Consider the following 20,281-nt stretch of genomic DNA (forward strand, 5'->3'; position numbering starts at 1 on the left):
TAGTCATTTACTAGTTTTCATTGGCAGTGAGGGAGCTCAGGGCATGGTTGGTTGCCTTTAGTTGACTGCATTGAGATTTGGGTCCATGTTGCGCCATGTGTGTAACAAAGGGGAGGCCATACGGGGTGAAGGCGTCCTCTATTATTTGTCCGGGTCAGTTTCAGTCTGTTTGTTGGTTAGCTTTTCTAGTAAGGCCGTTTCCCATACAATTTGATACCAGTAGTCCATGTTCACTCCTGACAGGTATCTCCAATGTCTAGCTATGATGCTTCTGGCTGCTGAGATATATGAGCTCTTTATAGTGTGAGTAGGCATTGCTGTCCTGGAGAATATTTAATAGGCTGGAGCCACAGCTCAACTTACGGTAGCTCAGTAAAGTTGAACCATGGCTTATAGTTTGTCTCACAGAAATCACAAGCTGTAACAGAGGTTTGTTCCACAGCCTATAAACCATAATCTCTCCAGTCTCACTTTTGTCAGTGCCAGCCCAGCAGGGCATTGGAACAGGGAGTCTGTCTATCTCTGGTTTGCCCTCCTCACCCACCAAATTTTAGAAGTATCTGTTATTTTACCAGTGGGTGCTGTTCTACAGTGCAAACTGAGCAAAACTAGTTAAGCCCCTTGTTGAACTGAATTTGCAAAGGATTTGCCTTGTAACATGCCTAAACTGTCTGTGCCATATGACTCATGTGCACTAGGTTGTCAAAATATTTGCAGGCATGGGAATGGCATGGGACAGCTGGTTAGGAAATGCATGTCAGTTCCATGAGAATGCTGTGTAGAGATTTCTTACCTCTCACAGATAACAACTCAGAACTAATGGGTTGACTTGCAACATTGTGCGCATGTGTGCTGTATATTCAGACTGCTTGACCATGCTTAACAGTATTGCCACATTTCAAATATGTGCATCTGCTCTCTGACATGTCAGCACAAGAAAATGCATTCAAAAATAAAAAGTAAACCAGATGTTTAAACTCAATCAAATATCAGAATGAGAAACATCCCATGCAAAAACCCCTAACAAGGTCATGAAAATTTCTGAGTTTACTCATCCGATAGACAAGTACTTTTCAGTTAGCAAAACTGTTTTTGTGCTTGTAGCCACACAGTTAGTGTGGTTTGCACAATCCAGTTTATATTTAGCATGCAAGGTGCGCAAAGCAAGGTGTTCAGGTAAGATAACACAAAGCACCCAGTGCCTGGTTTCAGACAGAAGTTTAGAGTTGGAAGGTATCCAAGGGCCATCTACTCCAATCCCCCTACAATGAAGGAATCTCAGCTAAAGAATCCGGCAGATGACCATCCAATCTCTGCTTAAAAACCTCCAAAGGAGAGTCCACCACCTTCTGAGGTCATCCATTTCGCTGTCAATCAGCTTGTCAGAAAGTTCTTTCTAATGTTCAGTTGGAATCTCCTTTCTTGTAACTTGAATCCATTGATTCGGGTCCTACCCTCCTGAGCAGGAGAAGACAAGCTTGCACCATCTTCCATTTGAAGATGGCTATCAGCTGTTTTCCAGGCTAAACACACCCAGTTCCCTCAACCATTCCTCATAAGGCTTCGTTTCCAGACCCCTGATCATGTTGGTTGCCATCCACTGCGCACATTCCAGCTTGTCACTATCCTTCTTGAACATGCTTTTGATAATGTTTTTGTATCTCTTTCTGTGACCAGAGTCGCTTAGAATGTGAATATGTCTATTTATATCCATTTAGGTTTGCATTATTTGCTGCTCCTGAATGAAATAAGAGAGCCAGACATAACTAACAGTCAGTAAGTATAATGCTGTTCTGAGATTTATTGAGAAACTTGAAACACAAACCTTTCCTGATGTCATTTGAAACAAACCCAGTCTATAACTTATCAGATATTGAAAGAAAATGGGTTTCATTTATTCCAGCTTTGGTATTGGTGGATAAAGAGAGAGATTGCAGAAACAATACAAAAGAACTAAGGAATCAAACATTCTTTAGCAAGATAAGTGACAAAAAAATTACCAAGACTTTACATCCAAAGCAAGTTAAGCAGATGTAGACTGAAAATGCTTTTTGGTTTAAACTTTACACACTTTTAAGTCTTTTCTGTTCTCTTATTGCAAAAATCATTACAGAAGAAATATATGTGAATATTTAAGAAAGTGGAAGTCATTTTAAAATTCCATACAGTTTTTCATCATTGTCCCTTTTTTGGGGCTATGGAACAAGACCACCAGCTATGGTTTAAAAAGGGATTGTGTGATCCTGGATGCAACTTGTATATATTAAATGCTACTATTTGCCACTTACTTCATTCACATATATTTGGCTCCGTGTTATGAGAAACGCCAAGATAGGCATCTGTCTTTATAAACTTTTAGCAATCAGTTTCTGAAACTGTTTAACTGTTCAAAATTTGGACAATCAAGTTTTGTACACAATTGTTTCAGTTCCCCTGCAGATGGGAGAGTACACGTGGTCTTGTGGGAATCTTGGTTTTGGAAAGAAAAGCAAAAAACCACACCAAATGTTCTTTTATACAAGGAAAATGAGGTAAGGCAGATGTTTTTAAATGCCTTTCTTTTTGCCTTCTGCATAATAAATGGACAACTGATTACCGGAAGAAAAGGAAGCTCATGTTTGTACTTTTCAAACAGACTTCCCTAATGCACAACCACTATTAGGAGTTTAAGTGAGGATTGTTGTGAGAGTTTAGGATTGGTCCCTTTTATAACATAGGCTAGCATTGAAAATGAAATGTTAGCTGGGAATTATCAGGGCCCCTTCACAGCACAGAAGCTGCTGCAGGCACTGCTCACACCACTCAGGTAATGTCAGATGGGAGCTCCATAATCGAAGCTCCTTCCCCTGTCAGCATTGCTCCAAGTTTTTCAAGGCAATACTCATGATATTGGGGTTTGTGGTGCTGAAGGCAGCTGTACTGCAACAGCTCTCATGTCACAGAATTAACATGGGAAGGGCCCCCAGTACAGAAGGGCAAGAATAAAACAAAGAAAGTTTTACAAGTATTTTCCCCCCCAGGATAAGGATAATAAAATTGTAGAGTTGATACATTGCATTACAGTTCGGCTCAAGCATTCTGAAGTGCCAGGCACTAAATGAAGTGCTGGCATTGGGAAGTAAGAATTTATTACAGATTGTGTGTGTGTGCAGGGTAGAAGGGTGCATTTTGAAAGAACTGCATATTCTTTGCTCTCCAAGTCAAGTGAGTTAAGCATGTGATGCTCCTCCAGATTGAGGTCCCTCATTGGCCGAGACACAAAGAGGGGGAAAGGTCATGGCTTAGAGGAGCAGTAGTTCTGCAAGCAGAAATTCCAGGTAGGACTGGGAATGCCCCGTCTGAAACCCTGGCTATCATAGTGCCAGTCAAGTCTAGACAATGCAGAGTGGGATGGACTAATAAGGCAGTTTCCTATGGCTGCACTTGCAGCCATAACTCAGCAATCCATGAAGCACTGTACTATGCTATCCCAGGTCACAGCTGTTTAGAAGCATTTTGGCGCAGTGATTTCTCAGGATGAGAGGGCAGCCTAAGTTCATTATTATGCCAGGGGCACTTTAAGAGGTGCCAAAAATTATTACCTGACCACAAACGATCTGCAAGCTTAAGATAGACACTGATTTTGTCAGAAGGGAATTTCACAGGCCATTTAATCTAAATCTGTAAATGACTACAAGTTTCTGTTCTAAGTGTGGCACACTTAACTCTCAGCAAGTGCATGCCTCTCAGGTTACCAACCCCGAGTTAACTTTTGGCATTAGCAAATACTGTCTTCACTGTTTTCCCATATGATATATGCACATCTTAATAAATCACAGGCAAAAAGCATAGTTTTCTCTTTTAAAAACCCAAAGAGAATTTATAAAAAGTTGTAAGCAAAAATAATACACATATTTGCCCAGTTTAGTTATTGTCCATATTAAAAGAGGGAACGTAGGTGTGGTTGAGCTGAAGCTTTTCGTAGACATTTGTTATCTTCATCATGAGCTGCATTATCTGATGTGCGTGTCCCACCCCCCCCCACCCCGAATGCAGCATGCCAAAGCTGGTTTGCAGTTATAGTGGGACGTGGCTGAACAGGTACGACACAGATTCGCCGTTGTGTGTTCTTCGGATCGCCTCAGCCAAAATCATAGAAATATCAATAACCTACAAGGAAAAGATAGTGGCTTCCTTTGTTATCCAGACATGCCAAAGTGAGTCTCATTCAAAACCTCAATTGTCTATTGGGCGGGGGTGGGGGGGTGGAGGAGGAGGAAAGTTGCCAATCACTTGTTGTTGTACGAGCTCTATTCATAAGACCCTGCAGATATGCTGGAACATCTTGATTAAGTTTTACATTTCACATTTCCCAAGACTCCAAAAACAGCCATTCTGCAGACTGATGACTAGAGCTGGTGGATAAATTGTCTGAGAGATGTGGGCTTCACATCGCAATACCAGTTTCAGACAACTTGAGCAGGCAATTCATTGCACCTGAGAAGGCGCAAGCACCACTCTGTGAGCTGGAGTGTTATCTGGGCTTGCTCAGCCAAGGGGCAGGAGGCTTCCTGCCCCCAGCTGAGCAGTTTAAGAAAGCCCCTGCAGCTTGCATGAGCCAGAGCAGTACGGGGGCTTCCTCAGAGCTGGGCAATGTATCTTGGCTGCTTCTTCCTCTCCTAAGGTGGGGAGGCAGAAGCAGCAGAGATACATTACAGACACTGTGTTTATATATCAGCATATTTAGCTGCTATCTGTTTTTCAACATTGTGACTTACCCACGCGTCATCAGTAGGGCTGGGCAGTATGAGACAGAAACTGTGCATAACGGCAATGAGAGTTGTTGCCACTGGAGGGCAGTGAGAACTGATATTTACAATGGTTTCCCTCCAAGGCCTGTAGTATTAATTTTTATAATTTATTTCTCTTGTTGCGTTAGCCATGCACTGACCAGACTTGTTTTGTGTTGTTCTGCAAGGTAGGGGTGCAGTGTGGGATGGGGGCATAGAGCCAGATGTGCCCACCAAAGGCTGTGCCAGCCAGCCAGGCTCCCTGCTGGACTCCACCCAGTGATAGGGTTCAGCTGGCGCAGTGGGTTTTGTTTAGCCTCTGTGAACACCTGTGCCCCAGCTGCCATCGAAGGTCACGATGCTGCTGCTGCTGCACAGTGCACATGAGACAAGTACCAAGTAAGCAGGATGCACTTTATTTAATAAACCCCAAAAGAAAGAAATGTGTAAGGATGCTGGGGACTGTAAAGTGTGTTCTAAGGAATCATTTCCCAAATAAGGCACCACAGGGACTTTTAACTGAGGTTAGGTAGCCACCACGGATGCCTGGTACAAGCCATAAATCAATTAGGACCTGATTTAGCATGTTTGATATGTATTCAGAATGTAGAATTGACCATAGATCTCTCTCAAAAGTCTTAGGATTTACCGTATTTTTCGCCCCATAGGACGCACCTACTTTTTGGGGGGGGAAATAAAGGAAAAATTTTTTTCCTTTATTTCCCCCCCCAAAACCAGGTCGGGGAACAGTGGGATGGCGGTGCTGCGCCTCCCCGCTGTCCCCCGAGCTTGTGGGGCTGGCCGATGTCTGCCTGGCGCGAGGGGTGCTCTGCTTCAGGGAGCGTCGGGCGGCAGGCTACTGTCCGCAGCATGGGGAGCCCTCTGTTTCAGGGCGCCCCACGCGCCCCCCCCCCGGGTGCGTAAGGCTTGCCGACACCTGCGCGGAGCACGGGGTGTCCTCCGGAGGGTGCCCCGTGCTCCCGCCTGCAAGCCTTGCGCGCCCGGGGGGAGATCCCCCGGGTGCGCAAGGCTTGCCGACACCAGCGCAGAGCACGGGGCGTCCTCCAAAGGGCGCCCAGTGCTCCGCGCTGCCGGCTGCCGCCCACAAGCCTTGCGCTCCCGGGGGAACTCCCCCCGGGCGTGTAAGGCTTGCGGATAGCTTCCTGGAGCCTGGAGAGCGAGAGACGTCGGTGCGCACCAACGCCTCTCGCTCTCCAGGCTTCAGCGAAAGCCTGCATTCGCCCCATAGGACGCACACACATTTCCCCTTCATTTTTGGAGGGGAAAAAGTGTGTCTATAGGGCGAAAAATACGGTATACAGGGGCAGGGTGTGGAGGGAGCCTACTGCAGCCTCACTGGCCCAGCCCCGTGTGGCATCAGCTTTTCAACATCGTAGTCTGGTGCTGCTGAAACAACAAGCTGCATTGCCCCCAGCCACTGCTAGGGATGACACAGCTTGTTCCCAGTGCTTGGGGGGGGGGGGCAGAGCGACATTGCACTACTCAGCTGGCGGGTGCAAAGGCTCCCGCTCCTCCAGCTTGTGTGCAGACATAGCCTACCCTCCCAGGTAGCAGCAGCCAAGTATATGGAGCCTCTCAGGCTCCATTTGGAAAGCTGCCTCCGCCTTGCACGGGCAAGCTACCTTTCTCCAGGGAGGGCATGAAGCCCCCACCTGCGCAGCCCCAATCCTCCTCCTGCTCATTTGCAAGCAGAAGGATTGGGACTCTCCCAACTGGGGAGCAGTTTAACGGAGACCTCATTGCACTGCTGGCTCTGTAAAACTGCTTGGCTGAGGCAAGGGCAGTGGCACACTCCTCAGCCAAGCAGTTTGAAGTAGTGGAGGGAGGAACAAGCTGTATTGTGCCTCATTGATGCAGCATGTTGCTCCCTCTGCACCAGTATGAGGGCGGCTTCACTGAGTCCCCCCTGCCTGGATGCAGCTTGCTCTCCCTTGGCACGCTGGTAGCAGAGGGACTCAGGAGCAGCAATGTACCCAGTGAAGCCGACATCGTATATTGCCCAGGCCTAGGAGGCTGTGATGCTGTCATGGGCTGGCAGCATTGGACCATCGTGCAATGAAGCTGCCTTGTGCACCAGAGCCAGACTTGAGGGCAACATCCCTCTCTGCAAATCTGGCCTTGAGGAAGCAGCTCATTGCACCCCCCTCAAAAAAGATCTCTCTTGGGGGGTGTCCCCAGGCACATAACTATTTTTATCCCCTTAGCGTGGCTTATAAAACTGCTTATATGAAGCTTAAAAAGATGAGCTGCTGCTGTAAATCAGCGCACCATACCTGAATCTTGGGACAATGCTTCATTTTTTCTTCCTGTGGGATCGTGTTGGTGACGACGACTGCTTCGAAGGCAGCATTATTGATCCGCGAAATAGCAGGGCCAGAGAAGATCCCATGAGTGAGAATAGCATAAACCTTAGTTGCTCCTGCAGACACTAATCTATAAAACATAGGAAGGGGGAGAGCGGGAGATGTATTAATGTCAGCACAAATCTAGAGTGCAAGTTTCAGGAAACAACAAGAGTAATTACCCACTTGGACAAATGCAGACAGACGCACAGAGCCTGAGAACGTGCTTCTCAGGCTCCATGCACCAGTAGCGGAGCTTATCTCCAAGGTGCAGGTGTGCACATGGCTGCACCCGTGCCAGGGGCGGAAGACCAAGAGGGCCTGCCCAGCTGCCAGAGGGGCAATAGCCCTGAGTGGCTTTGCAAGGTCTCACAAAGCAGTGCAGGGCGCCCCCGGCAATTGCCCCAGTGGCTCCCCCAAACACTACACACCTGTCGTCTGCCTGCCTTCACCCAGGAGGGCAGGCTGCATCTTTCCTCCTGGAGCGACTGACCGCCCCAGAAGGAAAGACACAGCCTGCTTGGTTGGGTGAAGGCAGGAAGCCCCGATGCCCCTCTTGCCTGCATGAGCCCCAGAGGCTTTGGGGCTTGCTCACTTATCTTGGCTGCTTCTTCCTCCCAGCATATCGTGGTGTTTAGCTGCCAACATATCACAATGTTGAAAACCACTTATCACCCCGCCCTACTATGCAATGATCCTGCACAGTTGTAAATGAAGACTTGACTACAAAGTTCATCTATATAGCTAGGTAGGCTCAGGGGAATAAATTAACAGGCTATTTCCTAAAACGGTGTATTTCAATTAAGACTGAAGCTACCCATAAAAACATACTTAAGTCGTAGCAGGCAGAGAAACCAATGTTTTGTGTGGGCAAGATCTCTTTTTCTGAACTAAAATGAAACCCATCCCCTCCCCACCCCAAAGAAACCTCTGCTGCTACCCGATTCTCTTCATCATGAAGGTCTGCCTCAGTTTTTTACTCACTTGTCCGCAGCGTGACATATTGTGCCACATGTGTCTGCCATGTCGTCTACAAGAATGGCTACGCGGTTGCTCACATCCCCAACCAAGACCATCCGGTCCACTTCGTTGGCTTTCTTCCTCTCTTTGTGGATCAGGGCAAACTCGACATTCAGTCTGTCAGCGATGGAAGTGACTCTGCATCAAGCGGGAGCAAAACATAGTCAGGGGCTTTTGTATTAAAAGAACTGAGGCATTGGAACAAAACTTTTAGATCCTATAAAAATGTTACAACACCAGTAGATGAGTCACATGGAGCAAAATTCAACCCCCACCTCCCCTCAATTTAAGGCAGGCGAGCATTTATATAATCAGGATCTAGACTGGCTTGATGGAGCATTTTAAAAATTAGCTGCATTTGATTACATTAGCTGTCTCAATTTAGCATAATGGGTAGCTTGATAGCAAGAGAGAATCTTTGCTCTTTAGAGTGCAGAATTTTGTGTTAAGTACGTCTCTCATGGCAAGATGCACATGATAAGCAGCTCTCGCTTGCCTCTACCACCTGTGTCTTTGTGCATATGGCTGAACCTGCGAAAGCTTGCTTGTGACCCAGAATCCCAGTCGTGTAGGTAGGATGTCCTGTGGATTGATGCCTTCTGGCATGTGAAGACTCCCATGACCACAGAGGACCTCTCTGCTCTTCCCACAAAGGCTAGGGAGGCTGGGACTACCCAGCATGTTCCTGCCTGCGTTGAATAAAACCAGAGTGCTAATTTCTCAAGGAGGCTTTGGTAACCCACAGACTACCACCACCACCATATGATGCTGGAGTTGAAAAGACCTGCACTGGCTTCCCATCTGCTGCTGGGCCAGTTTCAAGGTACTTGTACCCAGAGTAAGGTAGACCATGTACAATCCCAAGTTTATCACTACCATTATTTGGGGTGGGGTGGGAAGCGCTATTAGTGGTTCTCTATCAGCCAGAAGCAGAATTCCTGTCAGTGAGGAGTTGTGCTTTCAGTATTGTGGGCCCTAGCCTGTGGAACTGCCTCCCAAAAGAAGTTAGGCAGGCACCATTGCTAATGAGTTTCAGATGCCTGGCCAGGCCTAAATGCAAAGGCCTATTCCACGTTTGCCTTGGCAGCTGAAAGCAGTTTCTACATATATCACAGTGGTAACTTTTGCAAGTGTGGGTTTAGTGTGTCAAATTCCCAGCCAGCCATGAAGCTCACTTGCTAGCAAGTCACTGCTTCTTTGCCTCACAAGGTTGCTGTGAGGATAAAATGCAGAGGATGTGAGCTACATTTGCCAAGGAAACAACCAAACAAAATGCCAATCAGGTCCCAAGCAGACCTGGCATGGAAAGAGCTTTAGGCTCTCCAACTTGCTTGGGGGTCAAGGCCCTGCTCAGCACTCCAGTTCTGGATGTGGGACATCATTGCAATCAAACCAACAAGTCATGTTTTGCCAGATGGGCACATGACGGGGCTGAGGCTCACAGAGCTTTCCTGTAAAATTTGCCAGAGAGAACTCTGTAAGATCACTTCCTTTGTCTGCTTTGGCAGTAAGCGGTAACCCTCCATACATCCTGCTGATCTGGGCAGCCTCCTCATTCTTCATCATGCTTCCAAGCTGACTGCATGTGCATGTCTGAGCTCTGCAGCCCATTCACCATATTTGAAATCACATTTTGTACTTTTGTAACTTAGTGGTTATAAACGTGCCTTCATTTTGCTACTCTTAAGTGTTTCTTCAAGACCGAGGTTATTTAAATAAATACAATTTTTACTACTTCACAAAACTGTGTGCGATTGTTGTTTTTAAGGGGGGTGAAATGGGCAATACCAGGGAAAATCCAGTGTGCCTTAAAGCATTCTGGATTATTGTTTCTAGGAGTTAAATGAACCTTGCCTTAGCTTCCAAGTTTAAGCTGCAAAGGATGGTACTGTGTTGAACTCATGTGAACAAGGAAGGATAACAACAATATATCATGTCCCAATGTCTGAATCCTTTCCTGCACTGGGATGATCCTGTGGGATCTCACACAAGCATCCCTAGCATTCAGGAGCTGATGCACTCAGTGGGCCTTGCCCACCAAGCAAAGTGCAGAGCTTGGAAATCATCTGGTTGGCCACTGTGAAAACAAGGCTTAGGTGGATCTTTGTCGTGATTCAGCAGGACAAAGAAATTATTTTAAGAAGGTAAGTTTGCCAGTGCTTGGAACTCGCTGCTTTCTAAAAAATGTTCCACCTACAGAAGTTAAGCAACCGATGCATCAATCACTTAGATAAACATCAATCGCCAAAGTGGTTTCTGCTCTGTAAAAGGAATGCTGGTGAGATTGTTCCTCCCAGCATACGGTCTGAAGGCCCCTGTGGTCAGCACTTTTCTGAAGCTAAGGAAGCCTCGGTCTGGTCAGTGCTTGAATGGAGAAACCACCTGCAGAACAGCATGTAAGCTGCCTTGGCTTCCGTAACATAAAAAAGGTGGGTTCTGCATGTCAGAAACTATATAATAAAACAGGCTAGCTGGAGATTGCATCCTACCTTTTTGCTCCTCCCGCATCTGGTGAGACAATGACACAGTTCCTCCAGTCTACAATATTTTCTTTGATCCACTGCAACACAGCTGGTTCTGCATACAGGTTGTCCACTGGGATATCAAAGAAACCCTGGAGATTGCAAGAAAAGAGGCAGCCAGGTATTAATTTACGGAGGTACAGATCTTTATACGATTAACAAGCTGCAGAGGCAGGCTAACAACTGCCAAAATCTCATGCAAAATAAGCAGATGAGGAGCTTTCTCTGCCACAGCCATTGTCTCAGGTAACTTCCTGGGGACTGTTGGCCAGTATTGAGTGGGACCAGTGAGAAAAGTGGGCAGGGTCACAAGAAAAACTGGGCAGAGCAATGGATGAGTCTCTTATCATAGAAGCTGGAAGCTCCCATATGCACACACCCACCACACCCATCTTTATCCAGACAAACTAGAGGTATTCACATCCCTGATTAGAGTATATAAAACAAAAGGCAAATACAGGCATGGGAAGAAGCACGTACCACCTTTGCTCCAATATATGTCCAAGTGCAACATCTAAATGGCTGTGCTTCACCATTTTAAATGAAATGCTGGTCATGCAGTCTAGCATCTAACCGTCTTTTCGATATGTCCGTTTCACTGAAATGCTTGAAACAAGAGAGGCAAGGACACCCCAACAGCTGCGAGGAAAAAGCTTACTGAATACATTTCAGCCTGCATCTAAGCAGCCATGTAACAGCCACTGCTTTGTGACAGTGACTAAATTTAGTGACTCCAAAAGGGTGGGTGGTGTTCATTTTAATAAACTGCATCCCAATTCTCATTAGCATCCAGGCTGGTCCTCTGCCTCTCTTGATTCTGCCACTTAAGGGAGCTGCTCTTCACTTTCTTCCTACTGAAAAGTTGTCACTTTTTGAGAATGAAAGAAGCCATTTGGACCTTCCTACACAATTACGCCCCCATCACATGCACAGCAAACTCAAGAGTTTGAAGCCCATGGGAGCAAAACACAGGTGTCTTACTTGGCCTTGAGAAAACCTCCAAGACTGTGTGTGTTGTCTACAGCTGACAGTCAACAACCTGAGGCTTTATGAGAGAGAGCTGGAGAGATAACAGTTGCTTGTTACATATTCAAAATGCCCCAGCCTGGAATTTAAACAGACCACTGCAGTAACAAAGCCCATGATGCTTCAAAGCAACCCTGGAGACCACAGGATTGCCCAAGGGAAATCACTGCACCTGGCTTCAATTTTAGTAGAATCAACTGCAACATATGGATTGCTGCAGTGCAGGGCTGCTCTTGAAGGTCCAGATGGTCAACAATCGTGCCATCAGTGGCTAGCAGGGTGGATCATATGATGGCAGCTGTATACATCCTCTTCACTGGTTGCCAACTTGTCTCCAGGCTCTGCTCAGGTTGGTGGCTTTAGTTTTTAAAGCCCTAAATCAGCCTGGAATGAGGATTTTCCCAGGAATCGCTTGTCCTTTCGAACCTAGTAAAGAACCGCACTCAGCTTCTGAAACTCTTCTTGTTATCAGCTGGGTGAGGGGAAAGGGTCTTTGCCTGTTGCGCTACTCAGATGATGGAGCAACATCCCTAGAGAATGACACGTGGCCCATACAGCCTATTTTAAGTAGGCACTGGAGACATGCTGGGAGCATTCGAACTATCACTTTACTGCTCCCACAATCAAGCTGACTTTTTGTTTACAAAGGTGGGGCACAAATTTTAGTAGACAGATAGATAGAACAAAGGGTGCAATCAAGCTTCTACTCACACAATGGGATTTCACCTTCCTCTCCTCCCATCTACAGCCTCCTATAACTCCCCCCCCCCAAAAAAAAACCCCTGCACAACAGATGCGGTGGGCAGCTGGAGGTGGGAGGAGCAGAAGAGCAGGTGTCTATTCTGCTTGCATGCAGACCTAGCTGCTCATGACCCAACACATTTTCCTGATGGCAGTGCAAACACACAAAGGGAAGCAGCATACAGGAAGGAGAGAGAAAAGGAATCCTCATTACCTGTATCTGGGAAGCGTGCAAATCCATGGTGATGATGTGATCTGCTCCAGCAACTGATAACATGTTGGCGACAAGTTTTGCAGATATGGGAGCGCGGCTCTGGAGGGAACAAAAGACGGGTTTTATGAACTTTGGGGTTGCGGGGCGGGTGAGAAGGAAGTCATAAGGTCTCTCGGTTCAAGTGATGCAAGTGGACAAGTGATCAGAGCTCTTCCACACTTCTTATAATATCTATGCATCTCTCTATATAAAGCAAGTGGGACCTGCAAACAAAATGTTGCAGCTGTATCCTCATTCTCTAACACAGTGTTTCTCAAGCTTGGGTCTCCAGCTGTTTTTTGACTACAACTCCCATCATCCCTAGCTAGCAGGACCAGTGGTCAGGGGTGATGGGAGTTATAGTCCAAAAAACATCTGGAGACTCAAGTTTGAGAAACGCTGCAGTCTAACAGAAGTGCTTCTGCTCAGGGTTCCAGCCACATCTTCACCTCTAGCCTCCCTTCCAGTTGCCTTTTTTATACACCTTACACTCAACATCCTGCAGCTCTTAGTATCCACTGAGCATTCTCTGTTCTCATTGGCACCAGAAAGACTATTACAGGTAAGGAGTCCCCAGTGTGTGCTTTTCGGGCTTGCAACAAGAGTTCAAATCACTTTCTTCACACACTTCAAATGTTACCTGCTGTTGCTCTCAATTCTTGTCCCAACCCAGGGGCAGATCTGCACTCATGTTTTTAATGGTAAAGGTAAAGGGACCCCTGACCATTAGGTCCAGTCGTGGCTGACTCTGGGGTTGCGGCGCTCATCTCGCTTTATTGGCCAAGGGAGCCGGCGTACAGCCAACATGTGGCCAGAATGACTAAGCCACTTCTGGCGAACAAGAGCAGCGCACGGAAATGCCGTTTACCTTCCCACCGGAGCGGTACCTATTTATCTACCTGCACTTTGACGTGCTTTCGAACTGCTAGGTTGGCAGGAGCAGGGATCGAGCAACGGGAGCTCAACCAGTTGCGGGGATTCGAACCGCTGACCTTCTGATCGGCAAGCCCTAGGCTCTGTGGTTTAGACCACAGTGCCACCCGCATTCTGTTTTTAATGGTAGGAAAGGGTTAAGGAAGGGTTGCGGTAACAGAGAGGAACAAATGACACATTGCTTTTAATGTTCTTAATGCGTTTTTAAAATGTGACACCAGAGGGAGCTGCAGAGCCACCAGCAGCGTTTTGACAAATATAAACCAACAATGAAGTAAGAAAAACCATTTAAATTAAAAGTACGCCCTGTGACGTTTTAGAACGATATACCTAATGCCCTTCTAATAATGTTAGACAGGTCGGTGTAGATCCACCTTGGGACTCTGAACACAATCGTTTGGCTTTTCTGAAAGCAAGGGCTTCTGGTTTTTTTTGTGTTTTTTTTATTAAAATTTTTATTACATTTTCAGTTTACAGAAAAGAAAAAGAAGGACAAACCAGAAAAAAGAAAGAAAGAAAAACAATCCAACTTTCAAAATACATTTTTAGGTTACTAACTGGACTTCCCCACATCTCCCTCACCCTGCGTTCTTTACAATAAACATATCAGCAAATTATTACCTTGTTTCGTATCTTATTTATATCTTTCAGAGTGTTTTACTTCTAAATTTAAAGTACCTTTTGTCAAATATTTATACCTTAAGATAATACATAAAATAACTTTAAATTTCAACTTTTTCTTACTTATAACTTAACTTTCTATTTTCCTAATCTAATTGCAGGAGCTAAAATTTCCAGGTCATGCAGATTCTTAACATTCATACAACTTATAATGTTTTTGTAAATAGTCCTTAAATTTCTTCCAGTCCTCTTCCATTGTCTCTTCTCCCAGATCTCGGATTCTGCCAGTCATTTCAGCCAGTTCCATATAGTCCATCAACTGCGTCTGCCACTCTTCCAGCGTAGGAAGGTCTTGTATCTTCCAATATTTTGCAATGAGTATTCTTGCTGCTGTAGTTGCATACATAAAAAAAGTTCTATCCTTCTTTAACACCTTTTGGTCCACAATGCCCAGGAGGAAGGCCTCTAGTTTCTTAGGGAAGGTGTACCTAAACACCTTTTTTAACTCATTATAGATCATTTCCCAGAAGGCCTTCACTTTTGGACAAGTCCACCAAAGATGAAAGAATGTCCCTTCAGCCTCCTTACATTTCCAACATTTATTATCAGACCGATGATATATTTTTGCAAGTTTGACTGGGGTCATGTACCACCTATATATCATTTTCATAATATTTTCCTTCAGGGCATTACATGCCGTGAATTTCATTCCAGTGGTCCATAACCTTTCCCAGTCTTCTAACATAATGTTGTACCCAATATCCTGAGCCCATTTTATCATGGCTGATTTGACTATCTCATCCTGGGTGTTCCATTTAAGCAGCAAGTTATACATTCTCGAAAGCGCCTTGGGTCTTAGGTTCTAACAGTTCTGTCTCTAATTTCGATTTTTCCACCTGGAATCCTATTTTTTTGTCTGACTTAAAAACCTCTTGAATTTGAGCATAATGAAACCAGTCTTGCACCCTATTCTTTAATTTTTCAAAGCTCTGCAGCCTCCAATTATCTCCAATTTTTTCTATTATTTCCCAGTATTTCGGCCATCCGGCCTCCATATTGGGTTTTTTTCGAACCTTGGCCTCCGCTGGTGATAACCACCTCGGGGTCTTACCTTCCAATAAGTCTTTGTATTTTGTCCAGACCATAAATATAGCTTTCCTGACAATATGGTTTTTAAACATTTTATGAACCTTTACCTTATCGTACCACAAATATGCATGCCATCCAAAAACATTATTATACCCTTCCAGATCTAGGACGTCAGTGTTCTCAAGGAGTAACCAATCTTTCATCCAGCAGAAAGCCGCAGCTTCATAATATAACCTTAAATCTGGCAGGGCAAACCCCCCTCTCTCTTTTACATCCGTTAATATTTTAAATTTTATTCGGGGCTTTTTGCCCTGCCAGACAAACCTAGAAATATCTTTCTGCCACTTCCCAAAACACTCCACTCTGTCCACGATCTGTAGGGTCTGAAACAAAAATAACATCTTCGGCAATACATTCATCTTTATAGCTGCAATTCGACCCAACAAGGAAAGTTTCAATCTTGACCAGATCTCTAAATCTTTCTTAATTTCTGACCAGCATTTTTCATAATTATCTTTAAATAGGTTCAAATTTTTGGCAGACAAGTTTACCCCTAGGTATTTTACCTTTTTAACAACATTTAACTCTGTCTCTTTCTGAAACCCATCTATTTCCAAAGGTGTCAGATTTTTCTCCAAAACCTTGGTTTTTTGCTTGTTCAGTTTGAACCCCGCTACCCGACCAAATTCATAAATTAATTCTAACACTCTCTTCGTACTAGATTCTGGCTCCTGTAGTGTTAAAACCAAATCATCTGCAAAAGCTTTCAATTTAAATTGTTTCACTCCGACCTGTATTCCTTGTACCAACCGGTCTTCCCTAATCATGTTCAAAAGCACCTCCAGAACAGAAATAAATAACAGAGGGGATAGGGGGCAACCTTGTCGTGTTCCTTTTTCAATTTTAAATTCTTCTGTCACCACATTGTTTACTATCAGTTTAGCTTTCTGCTCTGAATAAATTGCCTCTATTCCATTTTCAACCCCCCGTCCCACTCCCATCCCTTCCAAATTTTTCTTCATAAACCTCCAAGAAATGTTATCAAAGGCCTTCTCCGCATCAACAAAAATTAACACTGATTTTGTATTAATGTTGGTTTGCAAAAGTTCCAAAATATCAATAATATTCCTAGTATTATCAGACAAATGTCTTCCTGGGAGAAAGCCTGCCTGGTCCTTGTGAATTACTTCATTTAATACTTTTTTAAATCTACTTGCCAAAATATCTGCAAAAATTTTGTAATCCACATTTAGGAGTGAGATGGGACGGTAGTTCTTAAGTTGAGTCTTTTCAGTTTCCACTTTAGGGATCAATGTGATGAAGGCTTCTTTCCACGATTCCGGTGCCTTCTTCCCCTCCAAAATCTGATTGCATACCTCCATTAATGGTTGTATCAAATAATCTTTCAATATCTTATAATACTTGGAGGTAAGCCCATCCGGACCTGGAGATTTGCCTAGTTGCATATTCTGGATGGCACCCTCTATTTCTTGTTGTGTTATTTTATGATTCAGGATTGTTCTCTTTTCCTGGGCAAGTTTTGGTAAACCATTTGTTTTCAAAAATTGGTCTATCTCCTTCTCCTCTTGTGGCCCTTGAGTATAGAGCTTTTTGAAATATCTCTGGAAACACTTCCTAATTTCTTCGGGTTTCTGGATATCTTTCCCTTCAATCTCTAGATTGGTGACTGTATTCAATTTTTGTCTCTTTTTCAATTGCCATGCTAATAGTTTCCCACACTTGTTAGCTGATTCAAATGATCTTTGTTTCATTTGTTTAATTTTCCACTCAACTTCTTGATTTATCAGTTTCGTGTACTGTGCTTGGTAAAATTTAATTTCTCTCAAGATCTCCTTCGATTTTGGCTTAGATCTCAACTTTTTCTCTCCATCTCTTATCTTCTCTAAAATCTTATCTTTTTTCCCATTCCAGATTCTTTTCTTTATCGTGTTCTGTTGTATCAGAAACCCTCTCATAACTGCTTTGCTTGCATCCCAGATTGTTCTCCTTTCCACCGTAGTATTCAAATTTATTTCAAAATAATCTTTCAAGGTTTTTTGGGCCTTCTTCACAATCTCCTGATCTCTTAATAGGGTGTCATTCATTTTCCATCTAAAGGAGCCGATTGGAGTAAGTCTTAATTCCATTTTCATAGCGTTATGGTCGGAGCAAGTTTTTGGGCAGATTTCCACTTTTCTAATCATAGGTGCCAGCCTTCTAGTTGTCCATATTTGGTCTATTCTTGTCCATGACAGATGAGCCTCAGAAAAGAAAGTTCCTTCTCTACCTAAGGGATTCTTAGTCCTCCAAATATCGATTAAGTCCATATTGTCAGTTAGTTCAAAAAAAGTTTTGGGTAGTCTGCCATCTTTTGTTAGACTTAGGTCTTGTGACTTATCCATATTTGTAGAGACCACTCCGTTCATATCTCCCATCATAATGATGTTGGTGTAGTCCAAATAGTCCAGGATTGTCTCATGCAGTTTCCTATAAAATTCTGATTTCCCCTCGTTCGGTGCATAAATTCCTAATAGCAAAAATTTTTCTCCTTGGGCCTGTATTTCAATAGTCAAAACTCTTCCTTGCTCATCTTTGAATAAAAATTTTGGTGACAGGCTCTCCTTTGCATAAATCACCACTCCTCTTTTCTTTACTTTATCCGATGAGATGAATTCTTGGCCTAATCTTTTATTAATCAAGACTTTTCTATGGAGCCTGGTCACATGTGTTTCCTGCAAGCAGATGATGTCCAATTGTTCTTTTTTCAATATATGAAAAATTCTTCTTCTTTTCTCTGGGGAATTTCCGCCATTTATATTCCAACTAAGAAGCTGCAGAGACATCCTGGGTCAATCTATTGGTCCTGTGGTGACGTCCCTTTCTTTTGGTCCTCTGGTCCCGAGGGAGTAGGTGCCAGTATAGGTGTAAGCGGTGGCGGTGGCCAGGCTCCTGTTGTCCCTTTCTGTAGATCCTCTTCGTGGTCGTTCAAGAACTTTTGTTGGTCTTCTGCTGTTCTAATTTTAACTTTCTTTCCTTTGAAATTAAAAGATAGTCCTTGAGGAAACTCCCACCTATAAGGAATTGAGTTGCCTCTCAGTAATTTTGCAAGTTCTATATACGTCGCTCTAAGATCCAAAAGCTGTTTTGGTATGTCTCTGTAAATTTCAGCTCTGTTGCCGTGGATGTCAAGTGATTTTCCAAAATGAAGGCCTAATATTTTATCTCTCTCTTGCTTAGATCTTAAAATGATCAAACAGTCTCTGGGTTTATCCCTCCTCGTCACTCTTCCCAATCTGAAAGCAGTCACAATTTTAAAATCCTTATCCTCTTCAATACCCCAGAACTTTGAAAATTCTAATGTCAGATAACCAATCAGATCTTCCTGTTCAAGTTCTGGAATAGCTCTAAGTCTAAGATTGCTTTCCCGATTTCTCAGTTCAGTCATTGACCAGTAGGCCTGCTGTTCACTAATCTGTTTATGCAACGGCTTCACCTCCACCTTTAATGCCTCAACTTTCAAGTTGGCTTCCTCTGCTTTTTGTTTGGCTTCCTCAGCCAGTTTGTGATTCTCTGCTATTGCTTCTTGAAGATTCCCAATTGCTTGTGTGTGTTGAGCCACCTGGTCAGTCAATTTATTTATTGAGGATGTGGCTTGATCAATTTTAGTCGAATGTTCGCCCGCCTTTTTATTTAGAATTGCCAGTTGTTCTAGGATCTGATTTAAAACTTTTTCAGATCCTCCTGAAGCCATATCCCCTGTAGATGTCTGCTCAACAGCCCCTTTTTGTATTTCTAGAACAGCTGGGACAGATGATCTACGTGGTTGGGAAGTCAAAGTTGTTTGTACCAATTGTTTTGCCTTTATTTTAGCCAGCCTTGTTTTCCCTGCGTCACTCATTCCAATCCCGTCTGTATATCAAGGTCAGACTGTATGTGTTCCCATGAGAGAGACAGTTCCAAAGTATAAACAACCAGGCAGCAGAGAATCAGAACACAATATAGTTCCCAGAGAATTATAAATCCAAAGTCCTCTAGGGGGAGTAATAAAGTTCAACCGAAAGAAAGAGGTTTTTCCTTCTTTACAATCCCAATAATCCAAAGAAGAAACAACTGAAGTTCTAAAAGGTCTTTTAGTTTCTTTTTAGCATTAAGCTTTCCCCAACTTAATACAAAGTCTCAGAGAGGGTGCAAGAAACAGTTTCCCTATTTCTTCTATGGTGTAACGTTTACATGCAACACTTTCAACCTTAAAAACAATATCAGCAGTTTGGCAGTTTGACAGTTCTTCTTTACCCTGGCAGCCCACAGATTTGGTTTCTTCAATTATTTATAAATCCCAAAGGAAGAAGGAAGATCCAGTCAGAAAATCAGCATAGATACTCCGAAATTGTCTCTTTTAATCCCTGCCAAAAGTTCAATAGTCTGCACGATAATCCAATCTTTTTTATAGTTCTTTCAAAGTGCCTCCCGCTTGTCAAACTTTGCTTTGATCTCTTTAGCACGGTCGGGAAACGGACTTCCTGGTTACGTTTCCCGTTTTCAGCCTAATTTAATACTTTAGTCCCGATAATTTTTAAGTCCCCTTACTCACGGGTTGTAGTTGCAAATCTGATGTTCCAAGAAGAAAGGTCGGCGCTCATCAGCAGCAGCCGCGCGGCTTTGCTTCCCGCAGAAAGAGCGATGAACTCACAGCGCCGCTCCCCCTTTCACGTTCCGGAGCCCCTTATGGGGTTCCTTCTCCGTTTCTGGGGGGCTTCTGGCGCCCGCCAAGTCCCACAGCCACGAGCTCACTCTGCCCGTGGTTTTTCTTGATGGGTCGCCGCTAAGCCGCAGCGAACGACCCTTTTCTGCGGAGCCCCTCTTCAGAGCACGAAGAGGACCGCCATTGCTGTTTCGCGCCGCCTCCGGAAGTCCAAGGGCTTCTGTTTTAGACCTCTTTGGATA

At 44.3% G+C, this 20,281-nt stretch overlaps 1 protein-coding gene across 2 annotated transcripts in view; it reads right to left on the reverse strand.

Moving 5' to 3' along the window:
- Positions 1-1,781: 1,781 nt before the first annotated feature.
- Positions 1,782-20,281, reverse strand: part of PRPS2 (phosphoribosyl pyrophosphate synthetase 2) — a 34,512-nt gene continuing 16,012 nt past the window's right edge. For both annotated transcript variants that reach the window (XM_079973003.1, XM_079973004.1), the window contains 5 exons: positions 12,656-12,754; positions 10,642-10,766; positions 8,117-8,290; positions 7,064-7,223; positions 1,782-4,149 (listed from right to left, as the gene is read on the reverse strand). In XM_079973003.1, coding sequence (XP_079829129.1) covers positions 4,057-4,149; positions 7,064-7,223; positions 8,117-8,290; positions 10,642-10,766; positions 12,656-12,754 — 651 coding nt within the window. In that variant the 3' untranslated portion in view covers positions 1,782-4,056. The remainder of the gene's footprint in view (positions 4,150-7,063; positions 7,224-8,116; positions 8,291-10,641; positions 10,767-12,655; positions 12,755-20,281) is intronic.

This window comes from Podarcis cretensis (genome assembly GCF_951804945.1).
Source record: "Podarcis cretensis genome assembly, chromosome: 4".
NCBI lineage: Eukaryota > Metazoa > Chordata > Lepidosauria > Squamata > Lacertidae > Podarcis > Podarcis cretensis.